Source organism: Ixodes scapularis, unplaced genomic scaffold, assembly GCF_016920785.2.
Source record: "Ixodes scapularis isolate PalLabHiFi unplaced genomic scaffold, ASM1692078v2 PGA_scaffold0__279_contigs__length_252992795, whole genome shotgun sequence".
In the NCBI taxonomy this organism is placed as follows: domain Eukaryota; kingdom Metazoa; phylum Arthropoda; class Arachnida; order Ixodida; family Ixodidae; genus Ixodes; species Ixodes scapularis.
The window spans coordinates 69,320,390-69,346,382 of NW_024609835.1; the positions used below are offsets into that span (position 1 = coordinate 69,320,390).

General features: G+C 41.8%; 1 protein-coding gene across 1 annotated transcript in view; it reads right to left on the bottom strand.

Annotated features, from left to right (window-relative positions):
* Window positions 1-15,971: 15,971 nt before the first annotated feature.
* Window positions 15,972-25,993, bottom strand: part of LOC8043725 (atrial natriuretic peptide receptor 2) — a 122,721-nt gene continuing 112,699 nt past the window's right edge. Inside the window, exon 11 of the mRNA XM_040215781.3 lies at window positions 15,972-16,275. Within this exon, the coding sequence (XP_040071715.2) occupies window positions 16,159-16,275 (117 nt within the window). The 3' untranslated portion in view covers window positions 15,972-16,158. The remainder of the gene's footprint in view (window positions 16,276-25,993) is intronic.

Consider the following 25,993-nt stretch of genomic DNA (forward strand, 5'->3'; position numbering starts at 1 on the left):
GAAAGTGTCGGGTTTGAGTGCTTTAACTTTTGATGTTGGGTCCTTCAGTAGCGTTTTATGTTCAGGAGTTCGAGCACCTTCTTTTCGTAGTCTTTACGGCCCGACAGTACGGTGGTGTTTTTTATTTTTTTTGTCAGCTGGGAGGATTACGATGATGTTATTTTCGCTTAGCTTCATGATGGCGGATTTTTCTTCAGCGTTCTCGTTCTGATGCCTCCTTGGGTTTATCCTTGATAGTACACCAGTAGCTTGGAGAGGGCTTCAGGAAGCCCTCTTCAACGGAAGCTGAATTGAATGCATATGCCAGGGGGGATGCACAGTTGTGAGATTGAATTTCATTCCTTTCGCCAACACGATGATCTCGGTGGGACAGAGGAACTTTGAAGAACGTTTTTCGACAAAACCTTCGCTAGATGTCTGAGGTAAGGGGGAGCGTCCTTGAAGAGAAACACGTTTCTTCTTGTGTTCTGTTTCTTTTCTGCCGTTGGTCGAGAGAGCAGTAGACTTGGCAAATTCCTCGATGGCCGGAAAGACCTCAGGCACATGACATTCAAGTTGCCGTCGTAGAAGGAAAAGGTAAAGGTCTATTCTCGGTAATGTTTCACCTTGTACGTCCAAGAAGGACATACAATGTAACGCACTAGCGGAACATGCAGAAAAGAGCAACTACGTCATCGACTTCCACTACAGTTTCGTACTGGGCACCGACAGACACTGGATTAAAAGACTCGTCTTAGAGTCATGGCATCTTTCAACATGCAAATAACAACCTGAACCGGTCAATTGGTGCCCTCCCAAGCAGTAATATTCACAGGCTGCGAGGTGTGACAAAAGAATGAGGACGATTTAAACGGCAGCGACAAGGAGACGAAGAGAAAGGGTGCCCAGCCAAATGAGTCATCAGTGAAAACAATGCTCTCGAAAATGTAGTGGCAAGAGCGGTGCCCGCTTACAATGGGCCGCAAGCAGACGGTCGACGTAGATGGCCACGAGGGAAGAACGTGGCGCTTGAGTTCCGGGTCCCACGAGGATTGGTAGCATATTGCACATGTGGGATAAGCGAAGAGAAACCCGAGCTTGAGGTGGTTCGCTTCTCCCAAGCGTAACACCGTAGCACTTTTCTTTGTGGTGCAGTTGTGGGGATCGAGTCTTCACCGTTCCGCTGCCGTCTCGGTCATGAATGCAACGAAAAAGACGGACACACTGCTTTGCGCAGGGATGCAAGTCCGGTTACCCGGACAACAAGGGCAGCCAGAGCACCAGCGAGAGTAAGCCGTCGCTGTTTTGTGTTGGTTTTGTGCGCCAAAGGAGGAGTCGCGCAGACAGCAGTGGGAACAAAATCTTAAACTAGAAGATAAACGCCTTGCGAGACATCAACAGTGTGCGAAAGACATTTTGAACCGCGCTTTATCCTTCGGGACTATGTGCACATCGTCCATGGCGAAAAGGTTTGGATTCTATGCCGCAATATATTTTAGTATTTTGTAGTCTTTTCGCGTAGTATTTTCGCTGGGTATCTGTCAAGTGCTTGCTGTGTATGTCGATAAAGTGTATTACCACTTTTCAGAGGTCATGAACCAGCGTATTGAGAATATCTTTTTTATATATTAAGGGCTGTTGAAATTTGTGTTCATATTACATTTTAATGCTTAATGTACTCCCGATCAATGTATTCTTCTTCATAAACTACGTTGCACAAAAGGCAATTTGCTAAATGTTGGCCAGTTGCAGTGGCACCTTGGCCATTCCCAAACGCGCTCGGCCTTGCACGTTACACGACGCTCGTCCCAGCATCAGTAACACGATGACAAAAACAGTACACCAGTTTATTGTTCTATTCACTGTTGAAAAAGTGTGAGATTTATTGAAATTGATTAGTCTATTTTACCTTGTTATATCAGTATCGCGTTGTTTTTTTCCGCAACTATTAAGCGTGCAGCCCAGGTGACAGCGTTGCTGAACGATCTGTCAATACTTGAAAGAAGGGGGGGGGGGGGGGAAGAGTTGATATCAATAAAATATTCTCCATCAAAACACGCGAATATTTAAAGGGAAGGATAACACACACTCTAGAGTCATTAGTCCAAAAAAGACTTACGATTGTTCACATTAGCAATTGTTCTACGTTGCGAAAAGCCCCAGTCGAACCACAGTAGTACACGCCGAACAGCTCCGACGACGAGGCTGACGGGGGCGCGTTCCTAGGGCTGAGCACAGCAGCGCCACGGTGTTGTCTACGCGCAAAATCTTCACGGGGCGGCCGCCGCTCTCGCCACTACATCTCTCTAGAATACCCGTGAAGAAGCGGCCCAGCACGCCGCGAAACTACAGTGTACTAGAATACAGGGTAGTGTTGGGACCGGAGCGGCTCGCGTGAGGCGCGTGTGGTGTAGACCGCGATAGGTGTCGACACCGGCGCATCGGTAGTTGGGTCAGTATGGTGGCGGCTGTGAGCGTGCACCACGTGCACGCGCACGTGCGACGGCACGTGCGGACTGCAGTGACTTCCTGCTGCCCTGTCAACTGCAGCGCCGCGATTGCTGTCCACACGCGCAGCCTTACAAGCTCCCATTGCCGAGCCGCGCCGATCCAAACACAACCCCGTTTTCTACTACACTGTAACAAAACGTGGAGCTATTTAAACACAGTTGGCTAGAATACCTGCAGCTTCTTTTATTAATACTCACCTAGCGAGGCAGATGTCTGCCGAAATGGTTACTTTTAATTTCCTTTTGCTGGTAAAACGAAACCTGTCTTGAATGAAGCAAACACAGAGTGCGGCAAGGGCTGGCGAGTGTTGGTTTATTACAGTCCTCCTACCTAAAAATATGTTAATTAAAAGTCTGCCGAGAAGTTACCCAACGCGATGTCCTGAACTTTCTCATGTCATTAATTCGGCCCTCACCGGAACACCTGATCGGGAGGCACTTTCCTTTAATTAAAAATGGGGCTGCCTGCTCTGCTCCAAATATTCGTCTAATGAGGTTAAATTCTTTCGACTGTCCCTTCGACAATCGATTCCTTATTGCAGCGCTTGTACACCGAAAACTCTGCATGTGTTGTAGAAGCAACAATGGTGTAATACATGTAGCATATCTACACAACAAACCTTGGATCAGACTTGAAATTTGTAAGCAATTCTAAACGTCTGTACAGTGAACGATGATTTGTAAAACTTAAACATTTAGCAAGCATCTTACGCAATAAGACCACATGTATAGTTAAATTTAACTGGCGCGAATTTCGTTAAGGTTATGACACAAGGACCAGCGTCCACACAATGCAGATATTATCAAAACATAAAATTTTTCTGCTTTTGCGCTAAGAGTATTCTATATCACTTCCTTTTAAGTTTAAAATTACGTAATAATGTTGCCATATTTTATTAACCTTTTGGGTATACGTGACAGATTCCAAGCAAAGACATTCTTCCTTAATGTCGCAGTCACCTTAGCTGTAAAGTGTTAATTGGATTCAAAGGACACAACACACTCTGCATTTCTTACCTGTGAGTGACTGTAGGTATATTTATGTGGTTAGAAGGTATAGAACAGTAAATTATATCACACAAACACAGATACTAAACATTAAATCTTAAACCACCTAAGTTTGATTGCAATAGTGTATACACGCACGAGCATATGAGCAACCTGCACTTCGTCACACTATGCTGCACAATGGTTTAAATTGGACTACTGGTTACTTGAGAAACCCTAGTTTTATTTTTTGTGTAGACAAATATATGTTGATAATACCAGTCATCGCCGATCACTGTAGGAGACTATATCTCCTTATGTGGTGAACTCAGTACAAACGTACGCCGTAGAGCACAACTCACTAAAAGTAGTATCACGGTCCTTGAATTACCTGGTCTGAAATGTTTCCGTGGTGCTATCGGAACGTTTTTTACAGTGAAAAGTTTTTTCAGGGGAAATTTGAAGCACCCGAGGAGCGCTGCAGACAATAAGTTCTCCGAGCAATGAGATCCCTCGGAGAGCCTAACAGATGGACGCGGGATCGAAGAAGAAAGCTGCTTTCTGAATCTGGTTGCTCATGAGGTACTGCGCAAAAATACCCCTTTTATGCCGCCTGATTCATACGTAAATGTGATTACTTATGAGCAGGTCACACATCCTAAAAGTAACAGAAGATTATTTTGTGTCTTTTGATGCTACGAGTAACATGCTTCATCGGTAAAAAGTTTTTAAGTATAATAAGATGAATGTCTGACTTCAAAAGCCCACCCGCATGCTGCGCAGTGCTCGGCGTTGCAGCGGGTGCTTTGGCAGTGCGCGGGCTGTGTGTTTCTTGAGTCGAGAGGGGAACACGTGCTGCTTTAAGCAAGTTCTCTGCTCTACTCTCAAGGAAGGATGAGCACAAGTATGTGTCAAGGTGCCAATTCAAGGCCAAAAACTACGTTCATATTACATAGGCCAGGGCGCGCTACTACCGTGCAGTGTCTGGACGGCATGAACTTTCGGACCATCGCCCATTACTTTGCTACACAAGAGTGCCGCAAAATGAGTTGGGAGTGAATTAAAATTGTTTGCATGGGCACTTGCAAACGAGATTGTGCTATTTCTAAAGGCTACGCAATTCCGTGCCTGCAAAAGAAACATCATGGTGTATCATGCACTTGTAACTTACATGATTAATGTCATGCACTTCTACTGTTAATGTTAAGGCCCAGATAACAATTTATTGTGGGGCATAAAATATACTCAAATTTAAATCGCGTTATTTCGACCAAATATGTCGTACAAAGCATTGTCTTAATGTTCGGGATATCAATATATTCTTTAAAGTTAAAATGTACCACGATGTAATACAAATTTAAAATATTTGTAACGGAAATCTCAAGAATGTCCTAGCTAAATATGTAACAAAAGACTGTGGTTCCTAATAAAATTAAGTTGTTTTAAGTCATAGGAATGCTTTAATTTCTAGTTTGAACACTAGCTCTTTCTAAGTCTTGTTCAGAAATGAGAGGTTGAAAAACTTGTAGAACTCCCACCCTTGTGAAAAATTTAACATCTGCAAAATCTCTAGTAACTGCTCTTACAATTAGGATAGTCAACGTGACGAATACAAATATTTATTGGCAGCGACCTTTTTCTTCAATGTTGTGTAATGTATGAAATGCAGTATTTAAGATGCGGTCGTTTAAAATTATTTAGAAGGCATTTCACAGTCGTTTCGGTGAGTGAAGGACTCTCATTTTTATCAAATTCCCTCGTACATTGAGTAGAGAAACTAAATTTATTGATAGGTTCCCAGACTTCAGGTCACGTGACATCGAATTTTCCCGCAAAACGTAGCAGGGAAAGTGAATTGGTGTATAGGGAACGTGACGTCAGGTCACGTGACATTAATTTTCCCGACGGTTTTGAAGTGAAAACTTACTTGGCGCATAGATCACGCGGCGCCACGTGACCTAAAGGCATATTCAGTTTCCACGTAAAATTTAGCGAGAAATGCACGAGCGGACGGACGGACCACTTGTTGAGATTGGAAGGCTTCGTTAAAATATACCTAATGCTTTTCACCAAAAAGAACCGACGCCTTGGGATTTGAACAGCTGTCTGGGAGCTTGACCAGCTGGGAACTTCTACCAGGGCAATAAATAGCCTGCTATTTAAGGCCTCAAGGACGCTTTCGATAGAGGTAATCGCGTGAGCACTTTTGGGACGCCTTCCTATAAATGAAGTACCCCGACCTACAGTGAGAACCAAACCGATACCTTGATTTACTCCGTAACGTATATGCGTGATTACACGTCATACTGTCAAACTAGTGCTCGTGCTTTGCAGCACGGTAACACGATCAATATTTCAATTGAGGAATTTATATTTGTGACAACGGGAATAAACTAATAGAAATGTATCGGCCACCCTCACATGTTAGGTAGAAAAACTTACTTTCACCACGCTTGCTGCAGCTGACAACAATGTGCAATGGGCCTTTTCCGCGAATGTTGGTCGCAATCTATCGGGAAGTGGGAGAAATATTTTTCGTGACGTACCTTGCTTCTCGCTCCATGCTATGTTGGCTTTCTGAACGCGGTTAGTAAAGGCGTTCAGCGTTTAAATTTCCCCTATTCAACGTGGTCGACTAGTTTACGTTTGTTTTCAGTGAATGCGCTGACTACGAATGACTTCGCCTGTTTTGCCAAATCAGTTGACGACGCACTTCACCGAGGCACTCGTTGTGACCGATGGCACGACTGAAGCTCTCTTCGATCAATGAGAAAGAACAAAGGATTTTATTAAACTAGTTTTTTATGTTATATGCAATATCGGCAGCAAATTAAAAAAAAAAACATTTGAGACCAAGGGAGAGTTAAGGCAAGCTTTTTTTGAAATAGCGATCAATTTGATTAACCTGCTCGCAAATTTTATTTGACAGGAAGTGCTTTCATAGATGTCAAGGCACACTCTAAAATAGTCCAAAAAACTGTGCGTCTTCACTTACCAATCTCGAATTTTCTTGAAACGTGTATCTTTGTGGTGAATCTCAGCTTATGAAATTTCAAAATAGGTCCCTATTCCCGTGAAAAATAAGACCAATAAACTTGCCCGAGTGAATCCGGACGCGTTCGGGGCGGACAGAGTAGTCTGCGAACGCCGTTTACCCTGAAAAGTTTGTTGGCCTCCTTTTTCTACGGAAGGGGTGCTACAATTTGAAATTTTACAGAAACAAATCCACTACTAAAATACATATTTGGTGAATATTAGCCATTTTTGCATGCAGCCGCCGATTTCAAAGGGAGAATCGGCATTTATGTCACCCTACTTCAGGCTAGAGCTGTGTGTCACAGCAGGTCCTTATGGAAAAACAATAAAGAACACGAAAGTGGCGACATCTTACTCTTTTGAGTCTGGCGCCTGCAGACAATGTTGCAAATTAATTTGTTTACTCGATACAAACATAAATTCAAGATATCAAGTCGGTTATTTCCTCCCCTTATTTAACCACAAGACCAAATGATGCGGTCGTGGAGATAAACAGCCGCTCCCATTTCTTTCCGGATGTGCTCTTAGCAAGAAACTGTGCAGCATAGCTGCTTTACCCCAATGGTTTGTGATCATTTGATCACCGTGGGTGATTCCAATGTTTGCAACATCCAAAAAGCAGACAGGCGGGTCGCGTAGCAACGCGAGATCTCCACTTCAGCAAGCAAACGTGCGCCAGTCAAACGCACCGTCTTAGAAAAACGAACTCTGAGGCGTTCGCTCTACGTGGCACATAAGCAGCACGAAAGCATACCGAACTTATCTGCTGACTTCTACTTACAGACCAATAGAACATGAAAGGACCAAAACATTAACCTTCCTTGAAGTGGCAACTGCAAACGTGGGAGCTGACTTGTATTTACACACCAATAAAAAGAGAAAACATGAACCTGAAGTGGCAACTGCAAAAACGGGAGTGCTTTGAAGGCTGCCTTTAAGAGTTGTGAGCATTGTTTCGTTGGATCGCTCGAATCCACAGCTCCCGTTTCGTTAGGTGCAGGCTAGCAGAAGGAAATCTGAAGAAACTTGAAGCACGACAACACTTGGTGTCGTTGCTGCACCCAACGGAACAGAAATGGGCCATGTCGGAGAACTTCGAAACGCCTGACCACTGCGGCTTCCCGCAGTCCCGAACCGGACGCACCACGTCATACAAAATTGCGGACTCCTGTCTACTGCTGCTGTGCATGCGCCCTGGAAACTCTGGAGAAGGCACATTATAGCTCTAGAACTGCATAAAGTCATGAAAATAAATCTTGTCTAGGAATCGGCGAGTAGAAGCGGCTAGCAATAAACTCGATTGTAATATATTGAATTTAGTGAAATATATTTGTTACTGCAGTTAACTTCTTTCTAATTAATGTTAATTTAGACTTAGGTATCGTTTGGAATCTTTTACTGTAAGAAGGCTGTCATTGTGATGGGTAATTCAAAACAAGCAGTATCGTACTCGCGTCACGTATGTACGAAAAATGTTAATTTTTGTTTTTTTTTACTTTTTCTGCAAGTGTGTGTTAATATTTCACAACCGCTATAATTACTGGAATAAAGGAGGCTTATTTTTGTATGGGTTATTTGAGCCATGCAGAGGGATGTCACTCGAGATACAGCCTACGTTTACCATTCTATCGAAGGCGTGGTGACCAGCTAGGGTCATCTGTAGTGCACACATTACACAAGAGACAGGACACTGTGCTGAAAAGAATTCATCAGCATTTTTTTTCTTTTACAGTGCTACAGCTTTTTGACAAACTCGGCAGAGATGTGTTTTACACTACATATGCCGTGAACTCCTTCACACAGAGATAGTGAATGTGAAGAAATAACGCCGCTTTATGTGAATATTTTTTTTAGCTATAATTAAGTATCGTTCGGGTACAAATAAAACCTATTGTGCGAAATAACTATGTTTATAGAAACACATGTTATAAAACGAGTAATTCAGTATGCGCTTCATGACATGCGTGATGAAGCTCTAGAATTCTTCCTGGCGAGCCGGAAACTCCAACTCGTTGCAAGGCTTGTGATGTTGTATACATGCACTGGTTCAGCAAAATTACGTCTGCGTATTTTTTGATGTAGTCTCAGAACAACGTATGTTCATTATGGTAGACGTTACAGCGCAGTCGCAGTCTTTACAATAAGCATTTTTTTAGAAATACCTCTGTTCCGTTTCTTGATAGATAGTAGTGGTGTGCGATTAAAAGTATCATGTTCTTATCTAAGTTCAATGTCGTAGTTCGTTGAATACTGCAAACGACTTATTTTTCGGGGTCTCGATATTTGGTGAGTTAGGTCAAAGCTGAAAATCGGGAATAATTCCCGGGTCCTAATTTTCGCAACATGGTAGGATTTCAATACAGATTCTAATGTGTTAACATCTAACCGGAATTGTGTTCGGGACCTATTTTTCGCGAATTGTAGGCGATTCGCGAAATTCGCGGAAATTAGGTCCTCGCGAAAATTAAGTCGTTTACAGTATATGGCTGGGCAGATTAAAAACTTTGCCATAACAATGTTTTGGATTGTGCCGCCGACACAACGGGGGTTTCAGCTAATCCAGAGCGCTTGTTTTCTACGTGCGTCGACTGTTTTATAGCTCTATTAACTTTATGTTAAGAGTTTTAGAAAGCATAAGGTCGGCTCCCGATTCTCCGATCCCATCTCAGTGCATCGGAGAGGGAACGGCGCCCCGTTCCCTCTCCGCATGCAAACACTGTCCGTCGACGATGTATGCGGCTCGAAGGGATGCGCCTCGCGCCTATCCTATTTTCCGTGTGAGTCTAAGGGACTGTAGGCTGTTTAAAGGCATGCCATAAATATACTTTTTTTAACATATTGAGCTACGATTTTGAAGAGATATGACTGAAGATGGTGTATATTTTGTATCAAAATTTATTGTACTGAAATGATTAAAAAGTACCAAATTAAGAGCGTGAATTGGCAAAATAAGGCGGCCGTCTGCTACGAATTAATATATGTGTGACTCAACTGCTGAAATATAGCGACAACCTATGACATAGCCAAAAATTGCCCTTCATTGAATTTTCCCTGTGTGTTTTGTGCCATTCACTGTTGTTGTTTTTTTAGTAAAAATTACACAATTATTTTCGGCCCCGGAAGAAGCACAGGGCCGAAGTTTACGTAAAAGCATCTGATATTGCCTTGGTCTTTGGAGAGTCCGTTTGGACGGTTGGGATCACCTGCAATCTTGTATGCCATGCCGCTTTGTGTTGACTCCTGCGTCATTCAGACTCCTTTAGTTCACAGAGGACCACCGTAGACAGCAAATGCATCATCACCATTTACTCTTTACTCTGGCAAGCTAATGGTTTTACAGTGATGATACACAGAATGTACCATTTGTGGCCCACGTTGTACAATGTCGTAGCTCAACTAGTTAAAAATATTCGTTTCATGCAGTCTCATCAGCTATACTCCGTTCACCCTTAGGCTGAGACAAAAAGCTCCACGTTCAGCGCGAGCCTTCTGCCCTTGCTAACACAAGTGTGAACGCGCCGGAACGCGCAACGAAAGAACTGCGGAAGCCAGCGAAATCGCGCTGAAGGCGGAGCTTCTAGTATCAACCTAAGGAAAAACGCAGTATAGAGAGACACCTGTGAATCTGCCTGGCGCTCGCACCCGCGCCGCCGACGCGCCGGATCCGCCGGCCTTCCTAATACACATATTGCTAATTTACCCGGCATCAAGAATAATGCTGGGAATGTAGGTACCCTCGCCGTACACCCTCGGGTTCTCCGTATAAAAATATCGAAATAAATAACCAATACTAGGCGTTGACAAACGCGCGTGGAAGATGCCACTTGTTTTTTTTTTCGACATTTGCTATAGAACAGTTCCTACTGACGCAGACGCCAGCAGGTGCAGCGCGTGTATCTCCACTCGCAGCCTGTTCCTTGGTCCATGGGGAATTGAGCAAAAGGTCTATTCTAAAGCAGGCACCAGGCTCCGTTCCACCCGCGCTACGTCGCTTCAGACATTAACATCACCTGCCTTCTCGAGCTGGAGCACTCTCCTTGCAGTAAATATCCTTCTCCCTTGTAAATGTCCGCGACTCTTTCGAATTTATGAGCAGAATACACAATGCATAAAGTGTATTATTAATACGATATCTTTATGTTACCACTTAGATAATAAACCACTAAGAAGTAATTAAAAAATTAATTATATCAACCACGCTACTAATTTTCCAAAATAAAACCTTTGGCAAACGCGATTATGACATTAATATATCTTCTCCGCGATGAGAACTTTCGCAGCAGTAACCTAGCCAGCGTTCCGTGGTACGATCTCTGTATACAGGATGATTGTTTGAATTTATAGTTTTCGGACAAAAATGGAATTACAGTTACGTGAAAACAACCTGCACTGTGTGTTTTTCGAGCTCAATTGTGAGATTTGAGATAAGCATCACACTCAGGCGGCTCACCAAATAAATTGAATTTTTTTTAACTTCTTAAGTAATTATACAATGCCCAGATAATGACGAGGTGCCCGTCATTAGGGAGGAACTCTTACGTGCATCGTTGTGGACAGTGATTCTAGTGTTTCTAAACCAATTTAGAAACCAGCTGACAAAACGCGAAGAATAACCGAGAATATTTAAAAGCCAGTAATCACCATTCAATTTGTTTTAACTAGCGTAGTCTCCAATAATTACTGACTTTAAACCCGCGATTTCAACAATTTTCCGGAACGCCGTTAGCTATAACGTGAATTAACATTAGTAAAGTTGACATTTGGACCAGGTGGTAGTCTAACACACATTTCTTGAAGGCTACAGTGGGCGAAAAATCTTCCAATCCATTGTAGGGCTTGCACATGCAGACCATCGTTCGGCGAGACCAACATTTTGGGGAGAAACAAATACAAATTGACCCGAAGGGTGTTGGAGGCACTCCACATTCTCTGTCAGGACAGGAACTGTTCTAGTGTAGAATCAATGACGCTGTCAAACAAGGAAAACGAATTCCCTCAACAAACAATGAAGGGCCCCAACGAGCCTGGATGAATGAGCCACTATCATTCACGGGCCGGTGGTAGAAACGCGAGTCCCCGGTGGATCATTCGGTCTTTTCTTTCTCTTTCTTTTCCTGCCAGTAAACACAGTTGTGAATGGCGCTCTTTTCTGTCCTGTTCTTCTTCTCTCTACTTTTAATGGTAGATACCTCAATATGAATTAAAATTATTCGGCTCATCACGAACTTCGTGCTGACGGTTTTCTCCCTATCAGATGTTCACCGAGCACGATAAGCGAACATCGTATTGTGTTCCGCGCTTTCATTAATTACCAAGAAACAAAAAAATCTCAATTTTTTTGCAGTTTATATCTTAATTTATACGAAAAAGAAACGGAAGTACTTGACATCACATGCTTAAAACAAAAAGAAATCATGTGGAATCTTTTTTTTTTCAGTAATTGGGGACTGCCGAGACCTCTCCAATAAAACCACCGCCAAACCCGCCACACAATTAAACGGAGGTAGATTTCAAAGTTTTTCCCGCTGAACGTCATTTCGATAAGATCAAATATAGGTAAGGTTTCTAATAGATGCATGAGCCTCGTCCACTGCTTTTTGTGGTTGAGACATTTGCTTGCCCTTAGTAGTCAGAGACAACCCTCCTTTTTTGTATATATATATATTGAAAACACTCGTAATGAGTTTTAAGAGACCTCTTTTGAATTTAATTATTCTCAATTTTGCAGAACTAAAACATGAAAATAAAGGCCATGCTTCGATAAGGACTTAAGTCTCGACACCACCATTCGAGCTTTTCTCTTGTTTTTTTTGTTGTTTTTATTTTTTGCCGGGTACAGGCAGAATTTGGATGACAAATGGCGCTAATGGCACTTCAATTTAGAATCTTTCGCGCAAGAGCACTTCGTCCTCAATTAAAGATTTTTGAGTTCAAAGCACGCACTTCTAAAGCCGACCCTAAAACACAGTTTTCGCAATATTTTGATTCGTGAAAACGTCTCTTTAACGTTATTTTACTTTCTGTGACGCCCTGCAAAAATGAGTTTGCTGAGTACATGCTGTACGCTCTGAATGCCATCAATGTAATCGCTTTTATGGAGCCTCGCTTGTACAACTGAAGTTCTTAGTCACGATATTGAACATCATGCACGTTCAGCTTTGAATCTCACAGTGCCGAGAGCACGTTTTCGTAGTTATAAATATGCGAAAATAAAGCCTGAAAATAATAATAGAAAAACACACTTAGGGTGAACTAATATTTTTTTCTGGATAACCATATCGGCCCCTGGCGGTGCATGTCATAATCGGAACCAAGAAGCTATAATAAAAAACAAAATTTTGTGAAATTCCACTCACTAACATTTCGAATTTTCGCTTTATTTGGCCGCACAAATAAAGACCTGCTGCACGTCGTTGAGAAAAAAAAAAAAAACATTTTCGCCGCGCTAATCATTAGTGAGGTCAAGATGCCTGGAATCCGCCATTCCTAAACTAAATTGACAGAAAAGCACCTAAAGCTGCACCCTTGAGGAACCATCACCCTTTAATCGATCATGTAGCGCTTAGATCACGCGCCGCTGTCAGATAGGCTCGCGATGACTCACTCCCCGCGCCCGCTGTGGAGACTGACCCCTCCTCAACGATGGAACTTCGTCAAACTTTTGTGTTCTTGTTTGAGTAACTCAGTTTCCTGATGGCTTAGACATCCCAGAAAATAGTGCGGAGCACAATTTACTTATCTGAATTCCAAAGACAGCGATGGCATATCTCGACGATGGACAAGTGATTTCTTGTAGAAATGCACCAGCTCATCCAAACGTCTTAAAAGTATTTGGTCACTTTTGGTTTTGGAAAAAATTAGCCAGTTATCGCTTTTAGCTCGCAAGTTGACGTCCGCTACGCTCAATATAGCATTACCCCAAGTAAGCTTTTTTTTAAATTTGGGGTGTCATTTTATTCTTTATTAATTTCAGTCGTCGCTAAAACACCCTGGATATTAACTTATGTTCATCCTGCAGTGTCGTCTGTTATAGTATTGCACTTTACACAAACTCCTCCAAAGTAAATATTTATTCATTTGAAGGTCAAACTAAAAAAAAAAAAAAAAAATATGAACGCAAAGAAAAAAAAAAGACAGCACTTTTAGAGTTTCCGACAGTGCAAGAAACACATGGACGTTCCCGATTCTTGCTCTCTTCCTCGACGTTCTCAACGTCAATTTCGCCACCTGAATGGCTGCTGGACGATGATAGGACACGCGAGACTCGCTGTCGACATGTCCTGTGTTTCTCAACCTGTCAGTGATTACAGTCTTTATGATTCAAATAAAAAGTAGTGTTAAAACAGTAAAAACGTCGCAAAAAAATGTTTCTGACCCGAAGGATTTTTTTTTTTCTTATTATCAATTTTGAATTGTATAGTCGCAGTCATATCTGTATCTCGGTTAGTTTCACTGATATTGTGTTACCGCTTCGGCCGGACCCCCAGGGTATCAGTAAGGTGTGTACGCAGTAAGGTGTAAGACGCAGTAGTTCTAAGGGCCTTTTTTTTTTCTCCCATTATTTCTTGCGCAAACACGTAACGTATAAAAAAAGATGAAAATTGTCCATTTAAAGCACTCCCCTATGCGCTAGGAGTTGGTGCCCGCCAATAAACTTTCAAAGTAAAATGCGAAAAACAAAAACACCGATGTCGGGTACGCGATTTCATTGTCGCTAAGCTTACATATACATCAAACAAACAAGACGCTTCCTGCATGTTTCATTCGGGAACTCATGCATTATTGGCTTTGTTATGAAAACTCTTTCGTTAGAAATTTTTTTTTTTTTTTTTTTGCAAAGCAGCGCGAAAGGCGAAAGAACACTTTGGGGTCAATACACACGTGTTTGTAAAGCCGAAAAAATCGTCAAAGCGCTTAGTTAGAGCTTGTAAGCCTGACGTAGAAGTTATGGCCAGTTGGTATTTCATGATTAAAAATTAAAACTGCGCCTTGCTCGCCCTGTGCCCTCTTGTTCTTTTCCGTGTCCTTGCGCTGTTTTAATTTTGAATCTTGTAAGCCTGCCCAATGTTTCCTAAGCATTTTGAAATATTATCGACAAAAAGGTGTTTTATATTTTGTAGTAATGCGCCGGCCAAACTTAAGATCTGAGGAGTACAGATAGGGTAAAGTGTCGTAACAATCAGCTCCGGTGGATAATTCCAATCCAGCGCACTTGCTCTCGTTTACGGAAACACCAGTTTCATGATCACATTATAACCGCACGTTTCTTACATATTATGAAAAATGTCAGCCCCGAGAAATCCAAAAGCGTAATAGAAGTGAAGCCTTTTAAATTGCATTTTTTGCAAGTCCCGCCACAACCACTCTGTTAGCATAGTCCTTCCGATACATCTAGTCTACACTCCTGTACTTGATATCTGATAAAAGCCTGCATGGGCTTTGGGGTTTTTTCAACCTTTGGTCCACGATTCTGTATTTAACCTGGTCCATGGTCGGTGTAAGACCCTGCGACTGAACACGTCCATTCACCGGATCGTTAATAATATATTCAGAACTCGCCACACCCTGCGTTTTTTAAGCATTTCACAGACTATAATCTAACAGCATCGACATCAGTAGCTCTCAACAAATGAAACGCATACAAGCAAGCTTGAACGCAGTGCGGGTGTAAAGTTTGATGCATTAAAATTTAAAGCTTAAACTACTGGGGCCTATTCATTTGAACTGAAGATATTACATCGATGAAACGAAGTAGAGAGACGTAAATAACTCAACATTAAAGCAAAGGGAAGTATGGAAAATAGAAAAACAAAAATATGCTGAAAATTTCTCAGCATTTGATTCAATTAAGTATGCTTTCGACTACATGTAACAAACTTGAACAATTAAGATGTGTATCGTATTGTTTAAAAGATATACACGAATTCCGAGTCCACATTGATTGATCAAGTTGAAAATAAATATAAAACAATTGTTTGTAAAGGTAGGTCATGGGGCTATCTACAATATCTCACTCTCACACGTTTCGCATTCGCATCCAATCATTTTATCAAAGAATATCATATTTATAATTTGAAAAGAAAAGTTAGTTTAACACCCTTCACAATTGGTTAAATTTGTTATACACTATAAACTCTTCAAGCTGGTTCTCACCATCAACTGAATATATCAATTTATGCAAGCTCGGCATGCACCCATATCTCTGAAGCGCGCCGAAGAACACATGGCACTGCATTTGGTTAAACATGACCGAGCAACGAATTCACCGCTTTTGTTCAACGAGATTGACCGACCATTCTTAAAACACTTACAATACAGTGACCAACTCTGCGTAAACAAAAGAATCACTCAGAGACGGGTATTCGAGAACAGCGGTAAGAAATTGTTCAGGGTCTTCACAACTTCTTTCTAAGAATCGTGCGCGGCAGGGAGGCGCATGCTTTTCACACGAGAGGTCTTCGACGGGAACACGATCTGGGTGAACCCTTTCTCCTGTCCAACGATAGACGTAGACAAACTCCTCTGCGTGGACACCGTGAAAGGTATCGGTCCTGGGCGCCGCGAGGGTGACGTGTTCTCGTGTTGCACGTCACTACCCTATCGGCGGTGCTTTTGAGCTCTTGGTAGTTCTTCGAGGACTCGGGGGTCAAATCTTGGTTTCTTTGCGGACGTCCGACTGTGGTCCAGCTGTGTTAGGACCCAAAGCAATGGCATCGGGTTCTTGCTCTCCGAGGAGCCAGTAAGTGGTCATTTTTCCTTTGCCCTGTACCAAAGAAAAACAAACACGTATGAATATCACCTTTAGAGAAAGAGAGAGAGAGAAAGAGAAGGATTGTTTATTTCGGAGTGCTCTCTTTCCACAGGAAATAAATGCCACTCTTACCAAAGGGTAATATATTCTCGTGATATACATTACGCAATATTTTTCAAGTCGCAAAATTCGCTAAAACTATGTCCTCGCAAAAATTAGGTTGTTTAGAGTATGCCTAAGTCAGTAGCTTGTGATTTGTTCGTCAAGTTTAAGTAAGAAAGGCAGATAATGAACGCGGCCGTGTGTACGAATTTCTGCGATTAAACAACACTCCGTTAAAATGTAGAATTACGTTTTTCATACTTCGTAACATTTTGACGAGAGAACGTATCTTATGAAATGTCTCTCCTGTTGTTTCTTTTCTTGAACCTATAAAATAAACATATGGTGTGGAAGATGCACAAAATACCGTGACTTTAATATAATGTTTGGGGGGCGGGGGGGAAGAGATGTATAGGCTGGTGGCACCAGCGCCACCCTAGATATTTCGTCATACGAATTCTTTAAGAAGGTTTCAAAATTCCACAGAAGACGTTGTCGCAGCTTAGCGTGGCTAAGAGTCACAAGATGTTCACAAAGCACCGAAACTCTTTCGCTTCTTTTCAGACCGCGCCACAGCCCTCAAAACATTGTCTATAAAATAACGTCGCTGTGCAATGGTATTTTGGGTGTTAGCATCATTTAATATATCAAATCACCTTTCTATTTATTGTTACAATGCTTCAATGCTGTTACATTGCCCCTCTCCTACGACGGCCTTGATTGGGCCAGGCAGTATTATGAAAAATTCGGCAGAGACATTTACGACTGCTTACGTCTAGGAATGGGACAGCATTCCTACACGCAGCGCATTCCTACAAGAAGCGCGCCACGTCTTCCAATCTCACACGGCGCTCCGGCGGTGGCATCACGCTCCTCCACAGCGCAGGCGCAGCGAACCCCGCCGGCTCCACGCCTACCGTGACGATGAATCTGAGTTGCTGTGCTTTTCTTTGTGTTTTATTTCAGAGGCGCGTTCGCTTTGACATTGAGCTCCCCCGTCGGCTCCCGCGGTGAAGCATCTGCGTTGTTGTGCTTTTTTTTTTTTTTTTTTTTTTTTAATGAACGCGCGTTTTTGATGACTTGCATTCATGTGCCGTTTCTCACAGCCAATGGGACTAGGTGCCGTTTTTCGCGGTTACAGACAACGCCGGCTGCGCTCCATGGGGCATTTAAAGCTTTCGCATTAATAAAATGAAAGGGAATCTAACATGGGTCTACTCATTTTGCAGAGCTCAGCAGCATTTGGCCTGTCTTAGCAGGTTCTGTAGCAGGCAAAATATTGGTTTGGAGCAGTCACTGGTCCTTTTGGAGCACATGATGTTAGCACATCACTGGAAAATGAAAAATTGATTGCATTGCTAAATGAGTTGACCTTTGATAATAGCCGAGGACTCCTCTTTGATACTAGAGCATATTGCTTATTAAATTTTGTAAGAAAAAAATAGACTAGGCGCCAAAGAGACACAGAGCGTTCTTTTTTGAAATAATACTCTAGTCAGAAAAGGTTTCATTTACAATTGGTACTAAAAAATCATAAAAATGAATCATAGTTCAACCCTTCAGTTGGGATAAAGCTTTTCTCTCCTCGCACGTCTACAGCCGGTGGCTTATTTAGTCTGTATATATACGTTATCTAAAATGTCTTTAAAAATCAACTCGTCGATCAGCAAAAATGCGTAAGCCAAGGTTTATGAATTTAGGAGCAGTGACTACCGACGTCCACCGCTAAATAATTAAAAAAAAATTATTTCGACGTCTATGACGTCGCTTCTATTAAACAGCCAAAATAGTGGCTTTAATATTTTGACGTTCCCCGTTAATTCAGGTGTCGCTGATAGTCGTTTCGTGCTTTCTTCCTGTTTAGTTTCTGGTGGTGATTTCGGTGTTGCGTTGACGTATTGACGGGGTCATGTGCTGCGTGCCTAGAAAGCTTCGGTTCTTGTTGGCAGTCGAAATGTCTTATTTGGTGTGCGTGTGGAACTGGCTACACAGTTGATCATTTCGGACGTGACGCTCCCCGGCGGCGATGTTTTGAGCTCTCGCACCTCATTTGGGCACGTGTATCCATTACAATTTTGAACCTACAACAAAAGGCGAGTTGGATGTCCCTGTCCTGCCAGCACATAACAAATGTAGGTGCACACACTAACGCAACACTGAGAAATTGGGCACGTTTTTTGCCTTCGTAACGTGCGAGTACGTCTTCGTATTGTTGAAGTCTCGCTTTGCACCTGGCTACCGCCTTGTTAATCACCGGTGTTCGTAAGTTCTTTGTTTAGTTCATATTTTCTTTTCGTTTCGTATATAACGACCGGATACAGTACGAAACGATTGGGATGTTAAATAAATGGTTGACAATGCAAACGTGGCCTTCTTGATGTTTCTTCACCGGCACGAATGAACGAAGGTTCTGGCTCCGTTGTGCGAGGTAAACACATTTTCCAATCAACTGCAATTTTACGACACGACATTCAACTTCGTTGTCTCTGTAAAACACGCGAAAGAATCATAAAAAAACAACTGTCCAGCATTCCGTAATGTTGGGCACAACGTTACGTGCAGCCTGAGAGCTAATGTAATTTAAGAAGTTTTTTTTTTGTATTTTAATCAGTTAGAAAATGGTCATACAAACTGCATACGACTGCACATTTGTTTCTGAAAAATGCGTGTTGGTACCGTGACGCTGCCTGCGAGCAACATGATACTTGTTTGCCAGCCACTTTCGATCACTTTCCAGGTCGAACTCCGAAGCTCCGAAATTCCAAGTTTAAAATGTTAAAATAAGGAGAAATATATATATATATATATATATATATATATATATATATATATATATATATATATATATATATATATATATATATATATATATATATATATATGAGAAATAAATATTGCAAACGAGAAGCAACAAATTGCTTATGTCAGTTAAAAAAAAAGGAATCAAAATCATATCGGGCATATAAAGAAAAAATATTGCTTTGAAAACAACAGAGAAAACGCCAACAAAGCAAAATATATCAAATCATCTTTTTGTAGCATCTATTTGTTTTTTAAGACATTTATCAATAAAATTAAATATATGTTTCTAATTCAGAAAAAAATGCATCATTGGAAATAATTTACCCATTAGGCGAAGGCGATTAATTCCATTGACCAACTGGTTCTGAAAAAAAAACACTAGATGCTACGGTCTTACATCTGTAGTCGTGTACTTTGTGGATGTGATCCACACGAGCGGAGAGATAGTGCGGCGAAGAGATAAACTTTTCACGAGGAATACCAGATTTTGAGTGATATATGCTTGGAATAGCCTTAAACGAAGATTCGCTTTGCTTTGCTCGAACATATCCCATTTTAAATTTTATTTGGAGCGCGTTACGCTAAAATTTCTTTTGTGTTTTAGTTTTCCTAAAATATACCAAACTGCTCGGTTTTGCACCTTTTCTATTTTACCTTCGTCAATGTTATTTTCAGGATCCCATGCAGTACAGGCATGTTCTAGCACAGGATGTACGTTTGACTTGTAGAGGGGTTCCCGAATGTCCCAAGGAAAGTATCTTGTGTTTCAGCTTATAAACCCTAAAGATATGCTGGCTTTTGCAATTGTGTAGTCCACATGTCGATGCCAACAAACTTTTATGAAGCTACCAAACTCAAAACTCTAATATTAAGAACTGCCCAAACAACCGCCACTAAATATTATGAAAACCTACACTTGTGCAATGACACCGCTCCACAGCAGCGTTGGAATCAGAGTGAAGTGAAAGTTCGCCGTTCTCTTGATCGACAGTTGCACCGGAACAACCTTCACTACCATTTATTCCAATATAGACCCGCATTTCTTGTTTCTTTCGGCGCAGACTTTAAAATGAGAGATCATTCTAACACAAAGACAAACAATAAGAAGACTTGGAGTAGTACTGAGCATGTGCCCGACCCATTGGTATCTGTTCATCATTGATAGCATTACTTACGCCGGTGGCTGTTGTAACCAATTACTTCTCTTATTATCCGGTGATGTAGAGACTGACCCTGGAATGACTAAGGCTCAGGAAGCCCAATTAGAATCTGTCCTGGCCATTGTACGAAACCTTAAAGAAGGGCAAAATGAAGTTTTAAGCGAACTAAAAAAACTGAGAGAAGATCAGTCTTGTACTGAATCAGCCGTGACTGCCCTGACTAAAAGAGTAGCGAATGTGGAAGCATGCGTGTCTAGTTTGCACGAGATACGCAAAGATGCAGAAAGCACAAAAATATCTTTAAAAAGCATGACAGAACAAATTCATACTTTGGAACCACGGTGTGAGGACGCGGAGAATAGAATGCGACGTTCTAATCTTGTGTTCTATGGTCACGCTGACAAACAAAATGAAACGTGGGCCCGATCAGAAAAACTGGTTCTTAACATGTGCTCTCGCAACCTGGGTCTTTCGCTACAATCTAGTTTCGTAGAAAGAGCGCACAGGCTAGGTCGCTTTAACGGTAATAAAACACGCCCTATCATTGTCAAGCTTTCTTCTACCAAGCATAAAGATAGTATCTTGAGCGCGTGTTACAAATTAAAAAATACCGGTTTTGCCGTCAGCGAGGATTTTTCACCAGCAGTACGCGAGGCACGGCGAAAACTGATTGAATTTGCGAAACAACAAAGAAAGCAGTACAAGCTGCGGTCGAACAGATTAGTCATTGATAACAAAACATTTTGCTTCGACTCTGCACAAAACAGTATATATGAATAAAAAAAGCCTTAGGAGATGTGTACACGCCGCCGCCCACCCCAGTCTTCCCGAGTACGCAGAAACACCAAGTCATGTTCGGTCGTTGTTACAAATATAAGAAGTGTTTTAACAAACCGCGACGACCTATTATCACTAATTGAATCATGCACTGCCGACCTCGTCATTCTGACAGAAACGTGGCTGAAACCCGAAATTGCTGACTCAGAAGTGTTCCTCCCCAATATGAATTATACCTTACACAGATGCGACAGACTAACAAAGAGGGGTGGCGGTGTCCTAATCGCTATCCGCAATCATATTAGTGCGCCACAAGTTAATGTTCCAGGTAACCTCGAGATGGTATGGCTTCAACTTCACTCTCAGTGTTCCGATATCTTGATTGGTGTATGTTACAGAGCACCCGATCATCACGCTAGTTTCATTAGCGAACTTCATGACTCCCTCTCGTCCATCTTTAATACCCTTAAACCAAATGCGTCGGTCATCCTCTTTGGCGACTTCAACTTTCCGAATATTGATTGGAACTCCCTTTCATCAAGTCATCAGTTTGATAATGAGTTCATCGACCTAGCTCTTACGTTTAACCTCTCCGAAATGATAACTAAACCAACAAGAGTTAGCCATCACTCTAGCAACATTCTTGACCTGTGCCTTATTACTGACCCCTCACATGTGAATAGCATCACTCATCTACCCGCTATTAGTGACAACAATGTTATACACTTAAACCTGCAGTTTGACGTCGTCATCAGATCATGCCATTATAAATTTATTAAAGACTACAATAAGCTGACTATGATACAATTAATAGAAATCTTCAACAGTTTTATTATACTTTTCATATCAACTTTTATCAAAGAACAGTTGAGGAAAATTGGAATCTCTTTAAAGACAAGGTAACAACTCTGACTGACATGTACGTTCCCACCATCAGAATTAAAACAAACAATGCAAAGCCTTGGTACAACAAGAAAATCTCCAAATTAAGTGCTCGGAAGAAACGACATTTCAAGCAAGCTAAAGAAGAGGACAATACTATTGCATGGGATAATTACAACGCGTCTGCTAAGGAATATAAAAAAGAAGTGAAAAATGCAAAGAACAAATTTTTTAACTTCGACCTTCTTAACATTTTGAAGAATAAGCCTAATAAGTTCTGGGAGATCATTCATCCTAAAGAGCATAAATCCATCCACCTGACTAATATGAATGGAACTCCCGCGTCTGAGAGCGAAAGCGCCTCACTAATAAATACCTACTTTAGCTCAGTATTTACACTAGAAAACAATGACAATATTCCTCTCCTAAATCACCTTTCTCATTCTGCTATACCTTCAATCGAAATAATATATTTGGGTATCGTGAAAGCGATAGAAAATCTCAAAATTTCTGCCAGCTCCGGTGATGACCAAATAAATTCTAAATTGCTGAAAAACACAAAACATATCTGATCCCAATTTTTAACCCTTATTTTTCAACAGTCACTTGATGTCGGCAAGCTTCCGTCTGATTGGAAAATTGGTAAAGTCATCCCTATTTTTAAAAGTGGGGATCGTAATGTTGTATCGAACTATCGCCCAATATCTCTCACCAGCATCTCATGTAAATTACTAGAGCACGTCATTTTCTCTTCTATCATAAAATATCTGGAAAATTACGATCTGCTTTTTAAAAATCAGCATGGTTTTCGTAAGACATATTCGTGTGATACCCAGCTAATACATTTCATTCATGAGCTTCACAGTAACCTTGACAAGAGATTACAGACCGATGTCATTTTCATAGACTTTTCTAAAGCATTCGATAAAGTTCCCCACCAACGTCTGCTACAAAAACTAACCCAACTGCGTATTCATAATTCAGTAATCACTTGGATCAAAAATTTCCTATCCGATCGTACACAAAACACTGTTGTAAACGAGTCCCGTTCACCTCTTCCTCGTGTAACGTCCGGCGTACCCCAAGGTAGTGTTCTTGGCCCCTTGCTGTTTTTAATATACGTTAACGACCTTCCTGCTAATCTAACATCTGAAATTCGCCTCTTTGCTGACGATTGTGCCCTATACAGACCGATAAGTAATAGTAATGATCACCTACTCTTACAGGCTGACTTACTAATAATAGAAGAATGGTGTCAAACATAGCAAATGACAGTTAATGTAAATAAAACGAAACTAGTGTCTTTCACCAGATCACAGTCCCCATCACTCTTTTCATATCAACTCAACGACACAATAATTGACTCCTGTACATATTATAAATACCTCGGCGTTCATTTCACCTGTGATCTATCTTGGGCAACTCACATTAATTTTATTTTATCTAAGGCTAATTCATCATTAGGATATCTTCGGCGCAACCTCAGACTGGCTTCACCTGAAATTAAACAATTATCATACATAACATTTGTTAGATCTCGTCTAGAGTATGCGTCTTCTGTATGGTCCCCATGGCAGCATTACCTAGTTATGAAGTTAGAGGCAATTCAAAACCAAGCTTTAAGGTTCATTTTCTCAGACTACTCTCGTTTCACTAGCGTAACAGGCCTAAGAAGCAAAGCTAACCTTCACACACTCTCGTTTAGGCGCACTCTTTCTCGACTAGCCCTGTTTCATAAATTATACTATAACAATGCCTCTATTAGGGCATCCCTCTTCCTTCCACCCCACAGCATATCTCTCCGCCATGATAACTCCTGCAAAGTTCGCCCGATTTTTAGTTCAACTGTATCATTTTATAATTCCTATCTGCCCATGACAATCAAGGACTGGAATAAATTACCCGATAGTGTTGTAACCGAGACTAACTCTGATAGACTTGCCGAAGAACTGATCAATTACCTGGAACTTGCAAACATTTCTATCTGCTAATTTTTTTCTTCCTTTTTACTGTTCACAGTGCATACCGTTAAAATATTAATAATATTGTGTAATGTTGATAACTACTTGCATTTTGTTGTTCTTTGATTCATCTGTATTGCTGACTTCCTCTCTGTGAGTGTTAATTTATTTTAAACTATGATTATTAGTGTGTTATTGACCCCCCTTGCATAATGCCCTAACGGGCCCTCAAGGAATAATAAATGAAATGAAATGAAATGAAATTACTGAGCGTATCGCGCTAAAGGCGCTCACCCATGTCAGCCGCTGCACCTAGCACCCTGGTGCACAGCAGTGAAGCTCGGCACGCGCGGGCTGGTGAGAGGCGGTATGGAGGCATGCGACAAGAGTGATAATTAAGTGATCTCATCAGGAGTACAACACCCTGTTTGCTGTCTTTTCACAGTAGCCCCCATCCTACAATCTGGCTCTGTTTTCTCGCAATGTTTAGCTCCCCACACTGCCGACATCGTCTGGAAATTTCGACAATGACGGCGATCAATCCCACAGCAAATCAAACAGCCTGTGGAGTTGACAAGCAATCGAAACACTTCGTTACACATTAAATAAAAACGCAGCCGCTGCTGCGAGCCAATAGAACTCTCAAGCGTCAAAGCGCAACATCACGGCATTCGTCCATCTTTCTGTATGCGTTGCCTTTCATTGACTAAACGAATCGAGTGCAGCGACTTTCCCGTGACTTGCGTTTTTAGTACGTGTTTGGGATTGAGTATGCGTTCTTGCACTTCAATATGGGTGCGGGGTTACGGCTGATGCCTTCCTGGAAATGTTGGACTGCTATCTAAACTCAACGCTCGTCTGCTTTGAGGACAAGGCGTATCTGCAAAGGCGTGGCATTTGTATCGTGTCTATTGTTGCGCCTGTACTATGTGAGATTTTTCTTGCTAAGGTTTGACCGCTCAGTTTCGCATGAGCTGGCTGACTTCCCCGTTGTGAAGGTTTGTAGGTACGTTGACGATTTTATTGTTTTTGTTAGTGTTCCTGCACAGCAAAGCCTGGTCTCTTTAGTCGAGACTACTCTGGAGGTTTTTTGCATATCTTCTAAGCCTTTACATTTTACCTACGAAGTTCCGTTGGAAGGATTTTTATAGTTTTTAGATGTCCGGTTGTCTTTTAACTCCCTTGACCATGTGTGCTGGATGTACAGGCCACGCACAAAAAAGGCCCTTTTGGCTTTTGACTCAGCCCACTCTAAATTGATAAAGAGGGGCATCGCCTCGCTGTGGCTCCGGTCGGCACTGCTGAAGTCCTGTCCGCATGTAATTAGTGACCGTTTTGACCTCCAGACACTTCGCTTGGAACACTCCGGTTTCCCCTCGGTTCTAATACAGAGTGTTGTGGAATCCCTTCGAAGAAAGTTGAAAAGTTCATCCTTTGTATCCAAGAGGAAATCAAAGAATTTTGTAGTGCTACCTTACAATGATAAGGTGTCACACAATCTGAAAACGATAGCATCTATGTTCGACGTGGACGTTGTTTCCAGTGCCCCGTGCAGATTGTCAAAATTGTGCACTATGGTGAGCGGGCCGAAAGTGAAGAAACCCGTTTGCAACAAGAAATACGTCACAAAGTTTGTGCCTTGTACCACTGAGGTGGTTTACAAGATTCCTTTAACGTGTGGTGTGTTTACATAGGCCAGACGGGACGTTGCTTAAATGATTGACTTCGAGAGCATGCGGCTTCTCTTGGCAACATTACGGTTCCCACTAGCCGGGGCATTGTAAAACTTGTGGTTGTTCCCCCACGCTGGACAGTGCGCAGGTAGAGGGACGCAACAAAGGAAGGTTGGAACGAGAGTTGCTGGAGGCGGCAAAAATACATGATTGTGACAAAGACGTTTGCATAAGCGTCGCATCGGTGTATATGCAGCCGAAAGAGTACAGATTCATTAACACTATCTAACTTGTAAATATTAACGCGGCGCTTTTTCCTTTCCTCGTTCGGGCTGTGCGGTGAGGTGATGTAGCTGTTTTGCTGAATTTTTGA